The 15,509-nt window shown below is 34.7% G+C and overlaps 1 protein-coding gene across 1 annotated transcript; it reads left to right on the forward strand.

The window, feature by feature from the left end:
• The first annotated feature begins 457 nt into the window (after window positions 1-457).
• On the forward strand, window positions 458-6,034 carry LOC121256247 (snRNA-activating protein complex subunit-like). Its single transcript, XM_041156965.1, is given in 12 exon segments — window positions 458-665; window positions 771-829; window positions 925-991; window positions 1,074-1,135; window positions 2,379-2,559; window positions 3,003-3,091; window positions 3,204-3,294; window positions 4,765-4,860; window positions 5,050-5,175; window positions 5,260-5,520; window positions 5,728-5,849; window positions 5,851-6,034. Coding segments are annotated over 12 exon segments (1,479 nt in total). The 5' UTR covers window positions 458-500; the 3' UTR covers window positions 6,011-6,034.
• The last annotated feature ends 9,475 nt before the right edge of the window (window positions 6,035-15,509 follow it).

A 15,509-nucleotide genomic window follows, 5' to 3' on the forward strand; every position in this document is an offset into this window, starting at 1 on the left:
AGTCACCAATTAAAAAGATATTTATTCTTTTTTATATTGTTTTCTTAATGAAATTTGAGGAGGATGTCAATTTTATTTAATTTGATTTATTTTGATGCTTTGTGTTTTTTTAATGTATTTATAGATTGTTGTTTTTTAAAATAATAAAAATGAAAATGAAATTAATTTGATGGATTTAATATATTATATATTAAAATAATTAAAATAATAATAATATTTTATTATTATAGAAAATGATATTATTTTTAATCGAGTAAATCTATTTATCTTTTTTTATTGTATTTTTTTTATTTTATAATATATTATTAGATGATAAATTTATAAATAAAATATAATAAATAATTTTTAATCTTCTAGTACCGTATCATAAAATAATAAAAAATAAAATAAAAATTAGAATGGTGACTTGCATTACTCCTTTAAATGTAATAATGCCCAAAACCCATGCCAATGCTCTCACAGCAATACTTTGCAGTAATTGTACAATCGAAGGGGAATAAATGGAGACGATAAGGGAGCGAGGGGCAAGCCCAGGAGGAGAGGTAGTGGAGGAAGACGATGGAATCCTCTCAATTCCACGGGGCGGACCCATTTACGCCCCCAACCTTGTGAGCCCCCTCTCTTCGGTTCCCCACTTCGAGGCTTCTCTTCTCCTGCAACTTCAGGTGGCTATTTATTGGACTAACATTTTTTGGGTTTTTCCAATCAGTTTCTTGGTGCTCCTAGAATTAAATAAAATGTTGGGTACGTTGTTTCTGTCATCTGTGCAGAATCTAGAGGCGGAACTAGGCTGTTCAGATTATTCTCAACCGTGTGATGAAGATATTTCGTACGTACATACGGTACCGTTGTGTGTGTGTGTGTGTGTGTTTATCTCCATTTTAATTTTAATTGCTGGCGACTCTAATTAATGAATGAATGCAGGGTTGATGAGCTTAAAATATTGCGTGAAGAAGAATTAGTGGATATGGCTATGAGAGTAGCATTTCAGGTACCCTGCTTCTGCTGCTGTTTTAGTAATTGTTAATTTGCACCCAACTCAAAGTACAAATTTCTTCTTATTAATATTGCAGCAGGGTGAAGAGAACCACGAAAATTCTTCACAACCTTCGGAAGAGCAGTCCGCCGCTGCAGGGTGAGTCATATGTTGTATGTGCATTTCTTTTTCCTTTTTCAAATTTTTTTTCTGGTTTGAACCCTTCGATTTTCTTTTAGGGGTCCTACCCTCGGTTCATTCCTGTAACGTCCAATGGAAGACTCAAACCACATTACCTTTTCTTCAAAAAGATTAGTCAATGATACCTCATTGGAACTTTATAAAGAGTAAGAACTTCTTATTTCCAAGCAACGTGAGATCCCATACACCACCTACCCTTATCCTTATCATATGGGGTGTCAATTCCATTGCTGGATTGTTATGGTACTATCGTCTTTAGTTGTTTTAATTGTATCAAAATTTGGCCAGAGAGCTTTTCTTTCCCATGCATGTCTCAAGTTGTTCTCCTTATCTTACATTGTTGAATCACAGTCTCTATAGGTTTAGGCTTTTCTCCCCCTGCCCTCCCACACACCTTTCTCCCTGCTGCATTTTCCTTGTTTCCTTGTTTCTTTAATTGACAAAGGAGAATTTTTTCTTTGAATTCAAATTGAAAGGAATATTCTGACCTTGAGGAGTATGCCTATACTTGATGAAAGCCAGGCTAAAGCTTATAGCCAATGGTTAAGCAAAGCTTTTTCTTTGTGTGCCCAATTTCCGTGCCTCAACGATTTCATCTCTGCTGCACATCTTATTGCAATATTTCTGATGATTTAGAAACATTTTATATTGTCTTTTTGCAAAAGATCTTGGGTGGTCATCTTATGTTTCTGTTGACTGACACTATAGTTAGCAGTAGATACCCGGATCATGATCTGCAAAAAGATTCAAGTTGATTCCTTTCAAGTTTTCATACAAATGCATATCTCTAACTGTAGCTTATTAATGGGGGCTTCCTTGCTGTACTTTCGATGATTTATATATTCCAGATATAGATAGATCCTTTTAGTTGATAATATGGAGCATATAAAAGAAATGGTTCCATGAATTTCTGCTGGTCCTATTACATGCACAATTCTGTTTTTCTTGCAGCAAAGCTTCCTTATGGTCAATTTTAATTGATTGGTAACTCTTATATTCTTGGCCATCTAGTATCTCCTCGTAATTTCTGATCTGTTATGTTATTCTAGTGATGTCCTTGCAAGAGTCTTTGGACCTAATGGCATCTCCTCTACCTATAAAGGAGGGCTAGAGTGTGATGTTATGGGTTCAATCCCGTATGGGTGTGTGAGCCTTGTTACCTATAAAAGTGATGTAGATTCTATTTTGATATTTTATCCAGGGAAAAAGATGCTCACAGTAGATCAAGAAATAAGCATGCATGCTCAGAAAGCATTTCAGGAGGGGAAAAGCTTTTATCTTCATTCGAGATCCAAAGCGATTCTCCTTCCCGAACTGGTTGCATTCAAAATAGCCACTCAAGGAAGAGAAAGAGAAGAAAAGTGAATAACCATACCATTGAAGTATGCTACTCATGCGGCTATATTCATTTTTCCATTCCATGTCTCTTGCTTACATATTTCTTCCATTCAGTAGTATAATACCGAAATCTATATGTTTTTCTCTATTTATCTATTGTGCCATTTCAGTTTCAAGTGAAGATTTCTGTATCTGCTATATGGTATTTTTGACTTTTTATTTCATTCTTACCAACCAAAACTAACAAAAAGGAAAAAGGTTAAGGGTTCACCTTGATGACTGATATAAGCACAAAAACGTTCTAGCATCTACATTTATTCATCTTTGGAATAACCTTGGGTGGTACTATATATAGGTTTGATAAATTCTTTAGTGGTTCTGCAGTTTTAAATTATTTTCTGCACACTATTTCCTCATTTGCCTTCTTATGTAGTCTGTTTCTTCTGTTTTCAAGCAAGTTTTTAATTTATTTCTGGCATCTGTCCAGGATGGTTATACTGCAAAGGTGGAGCAACTTGTAAAAATTAAACAAAAGCAGGATGAAAACAAAGCAGCGGCAAGACTGCACTCATTCAAGTTTGTATCATTACATCCAATGGAATTTACCTTAAAAAAACATCTATATGGAAATTTTAATTAATATCAATATTCTGATTTTTAACCGTATTTCTCTCATGTTTTGGTCCAGTGGTGGTTGTGAAATAAATGAAAGTGCCATTACTTTGTCAGAAGGAACTGAAAGGATGAAATCTCTCAGATTTACAAGTTATGCTACAAAGGTAATCTTGAAAAATGCCTCTTCTAAATGTCAATTACTCAGCAAACATGCTATTATTTAATTGTAGCTTGAAGAATGTACATGGAAATCCAGATTGAAGATGCTTTAAGAATTAATCTACACGATATATAATTTATGATGCATGGAGCTTTGGATTATCCTCTCCCATCTCACAAATTTTAAAAGGACAAAGGTCTAAATACTTGTTTGCCTTAGTAATTGTCCTAAAGGTATTGAAACTTAAGGTCTACATACTTGTTTTTATTAGTAGTTGTCTTAAATGCATAGAACCATAAAGGTCTACATACAAATAGTCTTAGTGGTTGTCTTAAATGCAACCCCAAGGGGTGGCGTAGTGGTTTTGGGTCAAGCCGTATAAACAGGACGTTGTGGGATCGAAACTCCACATTCACACTCTTAGGACCATCGGATTGGGGGAATCTTCCCTTAAATTACCCACGGTGCACTTGCAGGAAACTCCTTGACGAGGGCCTGTGTACCTAGGGATTAGTCGGAACTTTCTCCTAGACACATGGTGCCAATTAAAAATAAAAAACAAAAATGCATTGAGGACCATAAGCTAGCCAGTTATCTTTTTTATTTAAGCATTAACAGTCTTCTACCTATTTATAACTTTCTTCATTCTAAGATGTATTTGAATAAGATGCATAGTTATTGTGAAATTGTTACGGGATGTGACGAAGTTTAAGTTTTAATGAAGCTTTTTGGTAACTATTCATGAACATGTGGGCATGACTTCAGATTTTGATTATATGACTTCCAAAGCTGACAGAAAAATAAAGATTTTTTAAAAATGTCTCTATACCTGAGAAGAATTGTGGGTAGTCCTAAAACGATGAAAGGAACTTACAAGATTACTCATTCTGAGATACTATGTAACGTTTATAAAGGTTTGAACAGAGAATAAATCCCCCCTGCACTGCTTTCAGTCTGCATGTCCATATAGCTTGGATAATGTTTCATACTTATCACAAGCCTCAAAACTTTACATTGAGAAGTGCATGCTGCCTCCTTGTTCTAGATAAAATGGACTCATCAGGCTGCTGCCTCATGGTCAAGGGTGTGCTTGGTATGAGCTGTTGATAGACAACTTGGGGTCGATTCCACACTAGAGTTGTCCTATACAGTTCTGGTGGGTGGGCTAGCGTATCTGGGTTTACTTCCTAGGGGTGGGTTGATGGTTCAGAGGGCTTTGCCTTGGTGCCGTTCCACGTCATTAAAAAAAAAGTTTGAATAAAATGGAATCAAGATTAGTAAAATGGAATGAATTTTTAAAATAATATTAGAAGTTGAGGGGTTTATTTTAGTTGACTTTGACCACTGAAGCCTGCACGTGTTTTTCTGATAACTGAGTTATTCATACGCATATTATCAAATTGCTGAGTCTGATTATTCAAACATATGAAGTTTAATGTTTGTTCTATCAATGCTTTTATACAATGTACTGCAGGTGAAATCACCAAGCATTGGGGAACACAGTGTTGTGCCGTATCCAGAAGTTGTTCTTTGTGTTGAGGTTTACCATAGCTCACGGAAGTGGGTGAAGGTATAGCACTTTTAAGACAGTCAACGTTGGCCTCTGTTTGTTGATTGTATGTGGTTGTAACAAGTCAAGATGATGCAACTTCTCTGTATTTAGGAGATCTGATAGTTGCAGTAGATCATTGATGGATAGAAAAATCATATATGAACGTGCAACTGATTCGCTATTGACATGTTTTCACATCTTTTCTAGACTCAGGAGTTTTTGGTCCCAGGCCATCAAACCTTGACTGAACTGAGGGATAAGATCTATTGCTCAACTGACCAGGTGATGCTGAAGGCTGGGCAGCATGATCCTTCTGGATATTTCCTTGTAGAAGTAAGAAGCCCTATTCATTCAGTGTTTGTTTTCACAAGCAAGATAATTTGTTACCAAATCTAATAGAATGCTAATTCTTTGTAGGATGTATTTTTCAACGATTTGAGGGATCCCTCTGCTATAGATTATAGTGAACCTATCTTTGACTGGCTCAGAAACTCTAAGGATGAGGCTCTTAAAAAATGGGAAAGCATTACAACTGGGGAATTACAACAGAAGCAGAAAGCAATTGTTGGAGATGTTACAGGCCTGCAATTGCCTAAGTTCAAAGCTGTTGACATGCACATGACACGGTTTTGTGACTTAAGATTTCGACTTGGTGCTGGATATCTCTACTGTCACCAGGTAAGATTTCTGTTGCCATGTTTTCATAGTAAAAACCTTGTTGTCCTTTATGCTTTGATTCCATACTTTGCAATGGTTGAAAGAAATGGCTTCATGGAAATTATATGACATGATTTTTGTACTTGTCTTTCGGATGAACTACGGTGTTGGCTGTTTATCTTAGCGTGGCTCTTATTATTCTTTTGGTTGGGAAATTACTTGTTATAGGGAGACTGCAAGCATGCAATGGTGATAAGAGACATGAGGTTGATTCATCCAGAGGACGTGCACAACCGAGCTGGTTACCCAGTAGTCTTGTTTCAACTAAAATCTCGTGTTCAGAAATGTGAATTGTAAGATATATAGAGCTACAAAGGTGACGGTTGATGACAGGTGGGCACAGAAGAACCCTTGCTATTTTTGTAAAGACTGTTATTTTCTTCTTCATTATGGTAAGGATGAGTCTCTGCTGTATAATGACTTCTCAGTATACGATTATCAACATGATTAATTGAGTTGTTCACATTGAACTGAAGGTCAGCCTTAATTTATGGGAGAATTGCACTTTTTACCAGAAATTACTAAAAGTAAGCCGCCACCTGTTTTTTCCTATTACTAAAAGTTGTAATTTGCATCCTAAGCTACTTATATTTTTCAATTTGCACCCTCCCTAGATTAAAGCCAGTTTGTTTTTACAAATTATCTCATCTCATCATTACAATTTTCTTAAACTTCCAAACAAATTAATAACAAACAATTCAACTTTTTTAAATAAAATAATAATAATAATAATAATAAAATATTATATTCTAATAATATTTTATTCAATTTTCAACTCTCATTTTATCCCATCTCATATGTGTAACCAAACGAGGCCTAAGATTTGACTATAAAGATTGCATCATGTGGGTAAAATTGAAAGAACAAGTGTTAGTTTGTATGTAAAGTGAGTAATCTTGGATGTGTATTTATGAATTAAGGCTTGGGTGTAAATTAAAGCTGAAAAATGTGTCATATTAAGTTGCAGCATGCGTGCTCTGCCATATTCACCTTTAGAATACTAATGACGAGGTTTGTCAATATTTTGGTAGAGCCTCGAAAGTAAATTCATTATATATTCTGCATATTTAGATTATCTGATTATGATTATCACCGTCACGGTGCTAGCTGTAATTGTTTGGTGCAGCAACTGAAGAAAAAACCAGTGCATTCGACTTTGGATGAGATAGCTAGCTAGGGAGATAGGAATTTTCAAGCCCATGCATGGTAGGTTTTTTGGGTTGAAAAATCCAAACTCGAAGGTTCCAAGGTGTTGAGATTCTCAAATTTATATAGATACAATTTAAAAATAGATAAATACGACATTTAGTTATCGCAGAATTAACATTGTTAAAATATAAAATAAATAATAAAATATACTTTTTTTTATAAGTATTATAAATAATAAAATATATATCTTCTCATCAGTTTAAACTTTTAGGATAAGTGATGATTTCACATAATATCAGAGCAGAGATTATGAGTTTGAATCCTAACTCTACACTCTATCTCAATTAATTAAATATTTCACGTGTTGGACCACCCATTGAGAGAGAATCTGACCCACACGTAAATGAGAGTATTAAGATATAAAATAAATAATAAAATCTATCTTTTTCCATAAGTTTAAACTTTGAGACAAGTGATTTCACAAACATCATGAGTTCATCTCTCTCCAAATCAAATTATCTGTGAGAAATTTTGTCATCTCTAATTATACATACTCGATGATCATCATACAAAATTATAAAAGATATGCCATATCCACGAATATAATTAAAGACGATAAAATTGCATTACCCGACCATCTAATTAGGTCAAATAATAAGGGATGATTGCTATTCAAACTTCCAAACTAATATAAAAAAGTGAACGCATTAATTTTCTATGGTTGAGGTTGTTGTCCTACACTACCAGACCAAGAAATTCCGCAGGTCTATGATGCCATTTCAAATAACTAATTTATTAAAAAAAATATATTTACAAATCGTGAATCGTGCAACGAAAACTTTGAAATTGAGTTTTCTATAGACAGCTCCTTAAGCTGGAAAGAAAATTAAAAAGAAAAAAAGGAGGGCAATGACTACTTAATTTCTATACCATGATTTAGTCAAATATATCCCAAAATATCAAAAACCAAGTTCAAGACAGTCAAATTTATACTAAACTCAAAACAAGAGTGAAAAATAAGTTTATATGAAGTTATTATTATTTTATATATCGGTTTGAAAAGTAGTCAAAATGTGTACTAAGCTTGCATTACTCTTTTTTTTTAAGTAAATGCTGGACTATTTTTTTTTTTTTTTTTTATCATTTTTACTTTATACATAACACCATCACCACCCTCTATTTAGACTCCATTTACATATATTAATCTTAGTACAGACGGATGAGTGTGAAACAAAGCAAGACCATGCTTTTTTTATAAAGCATTGGCATTGAATTAGTTAAATATTTTTTCATCTTTAAATTTAATAAATATCATTCATATTTACTACACATTGAATTAGTTAAATTGTTTTCATTCAATTTAGGATCTAAATAGTGTTTCCAATGAGTTTTTTTTTAAGAATTAAGAAATTATTTTTAAATGATATTGTAAATTTTTAATTTTTTTTAAAAATATTTATGATGATTAAATAAATACAAATAAAAAACTGTTTGAAATTCAAACCCCCAAAACCGCCCGTACACTTACTCGGTTTGACCTGTCTTTCACAGCACAAGTTTAGCTCCTTTTGCAAGCAACCTATTCCATGCCCTGCCGTTTACCAGCTTTTTCATCCATCAAACTCACCTCCACACTCCCTCATGCCCCTCCCTCATGCCACCTGGTTTACTTCAAATCCATTGCACCAAATCACTCATCCAACTTCACAAGCAAGGAGAATTTCAGCTCATGCCCTCCCCTACCGAACCCATCAACACCTCATTCCTCTAGCTCTTTTGTTTCCCACGGTCACACCCTATTCAGTCTCACTTGGCATTCCTCACTTGCACATACAAACAAGCACTTCAACCCTTGCACAAGAGAGAAGCCAAGTGTGAGAAAGAGGGAAGGAGGGAGCTAGCTTTTTCTCCTAGTGACTATATTCGGTAAGCCTTTTTCCTCAACTCTTCCTCTTCTATTTTATTTTATTTTATTTTATTTTATTTTTTTTTTAATTCAAGCTAAGAACATGTTAGCATGTGTGTTAGAATGCTTTTCTTTAAGTGTTGAATTTTGGTGAAGTTGGAATTTGCTCAATTCGGTTAGCTTGAAATTGTATTGTTTGAAGTTGTAACTTGAAGTGCCATGTAGCCCTAGGAATTGCTTGATACATTCAGTTTTGATGAGTTTGTGACGTATATGGTGTATCTGGTCTTGGTCTGAGCTTGTACCACAAGTTCTCTCATTCAGAATTTTATTTAGAATCCTTGAGGGCTAGTGAAGCTGAAAGCTAGTGTGAGCATTCTCTTTGGGAGTTGGTTCTTTTGAACTCTAAAGCTTCGGTTTGGTGAGTAGATCTTCTAAATTCTTTATAATGGAAATTAGATCAATTTATTAAGCGTTGATTTGAATCTTGAAACTTGAGTTTAAGTTGAGTCTGTGATGTAAAGTTATAGATGCAAGTTTTCATTGCAAGCTTTGAGGTTCTTAGCTATTTGCTTGAGTTAATCTTGAAACTTGGTGATGGCATAGTTAAGACCTAGTTAAGGCCTAATTATGATGATTATGGGTGAGTTATTTCAAGAAATCAGCATGCTACATAAGGATTTAGTTAAATACTCAAGAGTAAATGAAATGCATGTTTCGATTTTTAAGGTTATGTTATGATTTGAGTTCTATCTCTTTGATATCATGAATTAATTACTTAGTGTTATGTAATACTATCTATAAATGAGTACTAAGCATAAACTAGAGTTTATGATTTATTATTTTCTTAGTGTTCATTAGTAAAAGAAAGGTAAAGGATATCATGCTAAAACTCCGTTTGTGATGTGTAGTATTGTGATTGTATTTGTTAATTTATATGATGAAGATCTGGTCATGTATGATATGAATCTAATGGTTTAACAAGTTATTAAGCTTTGATTTAGAATATGATGAAGTGTTAAATTTCGGATAAGTTATTATTAATTTGCAATTAGGCTAAAATCACACTTTGTGAATGGTTAATGTCATTGAATCGGATCTAGGGCATTTCTCATAGTTTTTGAGCGATTCAGTAAAATATAAATTCAAAACTGGATTTAGAATAGGAAATACATGAGGCTTGTAAAGTTTTGTGAAGTTTGGGGTCATATTACAATTATTTAAAGTTAGGGGTATATTTGTAAATTTTGAAGAGTTAAGGGGCAGATTTGAAAATAGTGCTCTAAGTGTGTTAGATTCTGTAATAATACTTGATAACATGATTCTTAACCTTAATATATCTCTTATTTCATCCCATGACGACTTATGAGTTTGCAATTAGCTTCTAACTTACTCTTGATTTATACTAGTATGTTAATAATAAATGTCATGTTAGTGAACTATTTTATTTTATGTTCTTATCAATATCCGAAATATTTATGTCATACTATGTTTTCATCTAACATGAGACATGAATATTTATCATGACGCATGAACATATGTCATGAAGTATCGGTTAAGCATGAAATCAAATTTTTGTCACAAACCCAATGTTAGGATGATAAATTATCCTAGTGGAACTCTTATGTCCACTCTAGAGTGTATAAAATGGAGTGAAATCCTCTGAGTTGACAAAAAACCATATATGAGCTTCGGATAGGGTCAGAAGATTCTCGAAGAAAAGTTAAAAGCACCTAACGCTGGTTGGTGTCATTAAGACTCATGGTAATGGTTAATTTGAACTATCTTGAGCAAATATCCTGATAATGTATTCACAGCTGGTCTAAGAACATGTGATGTGGTGCGATAACCAGTAGGACTCTACTAGGCTGAACCTAACATAGGCTAGAAATCATGTTTTTCTTGCTATTTGTCCCTTAAACACATCATCATACCTAATCGGAATTTAACAACTCATAAATATCAATCGCCAATTCTAATATCGTGTCAAGAAATTAAATAAAGCATTTTTCAAAACCATAATCTTGAAATATCAAAGAGTTAGCACAAAGCATCAATATTAGGTCTAATTGAACCTAATCTTGGTGTCTTTGGCCTTTCACTTGCATTTTGACACCAAGGACTCCAAGAGTCCACAAATCCTTACCTCTAATATGTTAATCACTTAGTCCTAGTTGATAACATGCATGACTAAAAACAAAAATCAATTTGCTCAACATGTAACAATTGGCTTGCAAAAAAACCTTTGAACATGGAACTTAATCTTGCTTAGCCTTGAACAAATGACTAAATCCTTAATTTACATGCATACATTCTTGAAATAACATATCCATGTACCTCACATTCAAGTCCTAAATTGATTTAAGCACCATATTCAACATATCATAGCAAATAATAACACCAAAGAAACCAAATAGTCAAGATCCTCCAAACTTTGCATAAAAACAAACTTCTTTGCATGTTCATGAAAAATCCAACAAAACCCAAGTCATAAAGCTTTAGAAATCCAACCTAAACCATAAATCAAAGCTTGAAGAACAAGATTTTATAAAAATAAAAAACATGGCTTTAACTTCCTAAGGCTGCAATGACAAACTAAACCAAACAATCTCATGTTGAAGGGTTTCGATTCCAACACTTAGTTGATCATGCAAATCTATTCTATTAAAACCATATGTGCTATAAAGCAAACCATGAACTTGCATAAAAATCATAACAATACATCATGGAACCGAGATTTGAAGGATAACTCAACATGACAACAAAACTCTCAAGGTTTATCAACATACATCCAAACCAAACTTCTTAACACCAAAGCCATCATCCAACCTTCAAACTTCCAATAAAAATTAACCAAAACTCTCCCAAATATCCAAGATAGCTTAATAAAAAAAAAAAAAAAATACAAGAGATTAAAGCTAGGAACGAAAACTTACAAGAAAACTAAGAAGCAAAGCACTAAGCTTTTTCTCTCCAAGACTTTATTGGTCTGCTCTGTAAGAAAGGAGTTAAGATTTTGCAAAGTGTGGGAGAATGAGAGGGGTTGGTGTGGGGCTATAAGGGCTTAATTTGAGTGGGTGAAATGTTTGACACATGATGTGAAGATAACTTGTGCAAGAGGGGAAGAAATCTACTGGAATGGAGGGCTAGAGTGTGCTGCCGAGTGGGTGATTTTGAGGTGAGGAACTTGAGTGTTTGGCCTTCCATAAAGGACACTATTTGGGGCTGGACTCAAGGTACAAGATCAGGTCATTTAGTGGTCATTCAATGGAGAGAAGCTTGTGTGAGAAGTTAAGGGAAAAGAAAGGGTTTCCGCTAGAACAAAAATAGCCTAACCGAATGGCATCCATTTGGGGTATAGTTAGGGTTTCACTTATTCAAGTCCACTTCCAATTGGTTTGGTCAAATGAGTGTACCATGGTGCAAGGGAGTGGATGAAGGTTTAAGAGATTGTACTTTAATTGATGGTTGCTTGTAGAAGTGATATAAACAAGAGGGAAACACAATAATCAAACCAAGTAACATTTAGGGTTTGGAATTGGGGTTTCGGTTACTCTATTTGGGTTTTCAGCCTCCACAAAATTTGGGGTTTCATTAGGATTGAAACCCTATTTGATGGCTGGCCAAAATGTACTTGAGTGGGTTGAATAGTGAAAAAGAAGGTATGTTGACTTGCTTGGTTTTCAATCCATTCACCTTACACATTTGTACTCTTCTTGCAAGTGTAAAGTGGGCTCCAATTGGAAGGTTGTGATGGTGCCATGTGTCCAAAAAAGATTTTCCAATGATTTTAGGCTGATTTTGACATCCTCTATGTCAATTTGATGGCTGTTTGGACTACATGCCTCACGGTGCTCTTCGGTTGGTCTATTATTCACTTGAAAATTTTGAAAATTTTTTATTGCATCATAAAAACTTTAAATGTTCATAAGAGTCTAATGGTGCAATTCTTTTCATCAAATTATACTCCTAAGTGCCTCAAATAAAATAAAAAAAATAATCAATCCTCGTAGCGAATCATAATCCAATTACGCTAACAAATTAAAACCTAATTGATCTTTTGACTCATGAAATTCTTTCAAGATTTATTGGCATCTCTAAGGTCTAAATAAATTATTTCTATCGAATTTCTTTTAGAACGTTACAAAAATGAGTAGGATTGTTCACCTGACCCGACCCGAGAACACAAGGTTTCGAACAAATAATTTCTGAACTAAATGGACTACTTGAATCCAATATTTAAAAAATTGGATTTTTCGACCCGACCCGACTAATTTTTTTTATTTTTTATTTTTGGGGTGTCTTTAAAAAATATAGATTAGATTCTAGATCAGTATTGGAGTTCATAACTCTCTAAATGAAGTTATGGATTAATTTTATCTTGTCATTTTAAACTCATTTAAATTCTAGTTTTATGATTTTTGGCTTCCAAGGCTGTTAACTCCTTAGGAGTCTAAGTATATTAACGTTAATATATATGATTATCGTCTTTTATCATTATTATCTTATAAATATATATATATATTCTCTAGTTTCAAGTTGTTACAAACACCCAAAGTGCATAGAAGTATCAATATTTTTATTCTATAGGCAATATGGCATTCTATTAAATCGAAGGGAAAAAAAAAAAAAAGAGGGGATAAGAACTCAACAATTACCTTAGTGCATATGATACAATTCATGAAATGCAAAATTATAAGTAATAAAGAAACAAATTCAGTCAATTCCACAGACTTAAGTTCAGAACTATACAAAACAACGGTATGTTAAGATGATTGATTATAAATTCGAGTTGTAGTTATCTGTTGTTCACGAATCCCTGGCCTCAATTTCCACACTGATTGTACCCCAATTTAAAGTTAGGACTTTGAGGTCACATTAGGTAATTATTTGGGCCTGAGTAATTTTACAATTAACAAACCTTGGGCCCATGTTAGTCTAGAACTTACTTGTTAGAAACCTTTTTTCTCGAATGTTTCTTAAATTTCGTAGTGGTAGCTGCCCAATTTCTTTAGGATCGACCATGTGATTTTCGGTTTTTAGTATAAGGGAGACAGACACTTGGCACTCATGTGTAAGAAGTCTTTAGGGTTTCAAGGAAAGCTTTTATGAGGGAGATGAAGGGGTGCTCGGTTTGGCTATGGCTATGCCATTTGGCACCCATGCTACATATTCCTTAGAGTTTCAAAAGCAATCATGAGGAAGACAAAGAGTGGTGTACGGTTTGAGGTAGGGTCATTAGAGTTTCAGTGGACAAATGATGAGGCTGAATGTAGAAGATCTATGCGTGTGTGCACCTAGGGAGCCAATCGGATTTAGGATTGGTCAGTGAAATAATGATGTCAGAAGAAGTTGAGGCATGATTGAGTGGGAGAGGAAGAGGCACACGGAAGGCACATGCCACCCACATGACTGCCACCACCTATTCTACCACTTTGCAACCATGTACTATTGGTTCAATAGGATCCCTTAGAATTTTGAGAAAGCCAATAAAGAGAGAGAGAGAGAGAGAGAGAGAGGGGTTTTGGTTTTGGCAAGAGCATGCCACTTGGAGCCCATGCATACATGAGACCATTGGGTTTCTATGAGAGGAAATGATGAAGCAAGGAGAAGGGGCACTCAACGATGACACTTGGTGCCCATGAGGATTTGTGAGATCAATAGATACAACAATGGGAATTCAGTTAAGCCACATGGCATTCATGCAATGATTCCTTGAGTTCTAAATAGAAAGAAATGAGGAGGGGAGGAAGAGAGAGGACATTTTTCGTAGGTCGCTTTTTTGGTTCCAAAAATCTAAGACAAGACACAAGACAAGCATGGATTGAGACTCTTAGTATTCCCAAGGCAAGCAATCGTGAGGGGAGAGAGAGAGAGAGAGAGAGAGAGAGAGAGAGAGAGAGAACCAATGGGTGAGAGCGTATATAAGAGGTTTTGAAATCAAGAAAGAAAATGAAGGAAAATGTTTTGGGTTCGGTTCTTTTCTATGTACCGCTTGTCTAACCCTTTTTCTAAGAATAGTTTAGAGGGAGATTAGGTTCATGGAACTTATTGCCATTCAGTCTATTAGGGTTTTACCATGTGAGTGAATGATTTGTTACGAACCTAGTGATATTCGGCCAATTAGGGTTTTGTCTGTAACACCCAACCAAATTATGCAAAAAGACCAAGAAGATGTTGGGGTTTTGGCAATAGGGGCTATATGGAGAAATCTTTTTGCATGTATTTTGTGTTTGCATAATAAGAATTTTGGTGATCGGGGGAATATTCTTTGATATTCTTTTGTTTAATGTATAGATACGATTTTTTCTCTATTTCTTTTCCAACTAACATGCCTCGAACTAAGAAAACTGTACATCGATTTGCTCTATCACCTAGACGGCTAAGGCTACTCCAGAAAGAACTTAGGAGAAGAGTAAGACAAGAAGAATTGGATAAGCTGGTCGCCTCTTCCTAGAAACAAAGGAAAAATTAGAATATCATAGAACACGTGTTAGGATATGATGGGCAAGGCAATGTAAGGATGAGAAGAGCCTTACCTCACGAGGAATGACAACCACTTACAGAAGCACTCATTTAGACCGATGGAACAAGAACTCATTGGCAACGCCGCTATGAAGAAGAACATCAAAGGCATAGAGACCAAATCAAACTACAAATCCTAAACGCAATAGTATTGCTAGAATACGACTCCAAAGTACCACTAATGTTTCTAGTGACAAGCCAGAATCAAGCCATGTAGCAAAAAAAACTAGGACCTCAAGAGCCATTGGTACCTAGAATCCCTTCACCCGAAACATCAGGATCATCTGACTCATCATCTCACTGTTATCATTACTGGTTAGAAGGAATCCCTGAATACGAGGAAGATTATGTCTGGAGTTAAGGGACTTAG

Source organism: Juglans microcarpa x Juglans regia, chromosome 3D (genome assembly GCF_004785595.1).
Source record: "Juglans microcarpa x Juglans regia isolate MS1-56 chromosome 3D, Jm3101_v1.0, whole genome shotgun sequence".
Taxonomy (NCBI): Eukaryota; Viridiplantae; Streptophyta; class Magnoliopsida; order Fagales; family Juglandaceae; genus Juglans; species Juglans microcarpa x Juglans regia.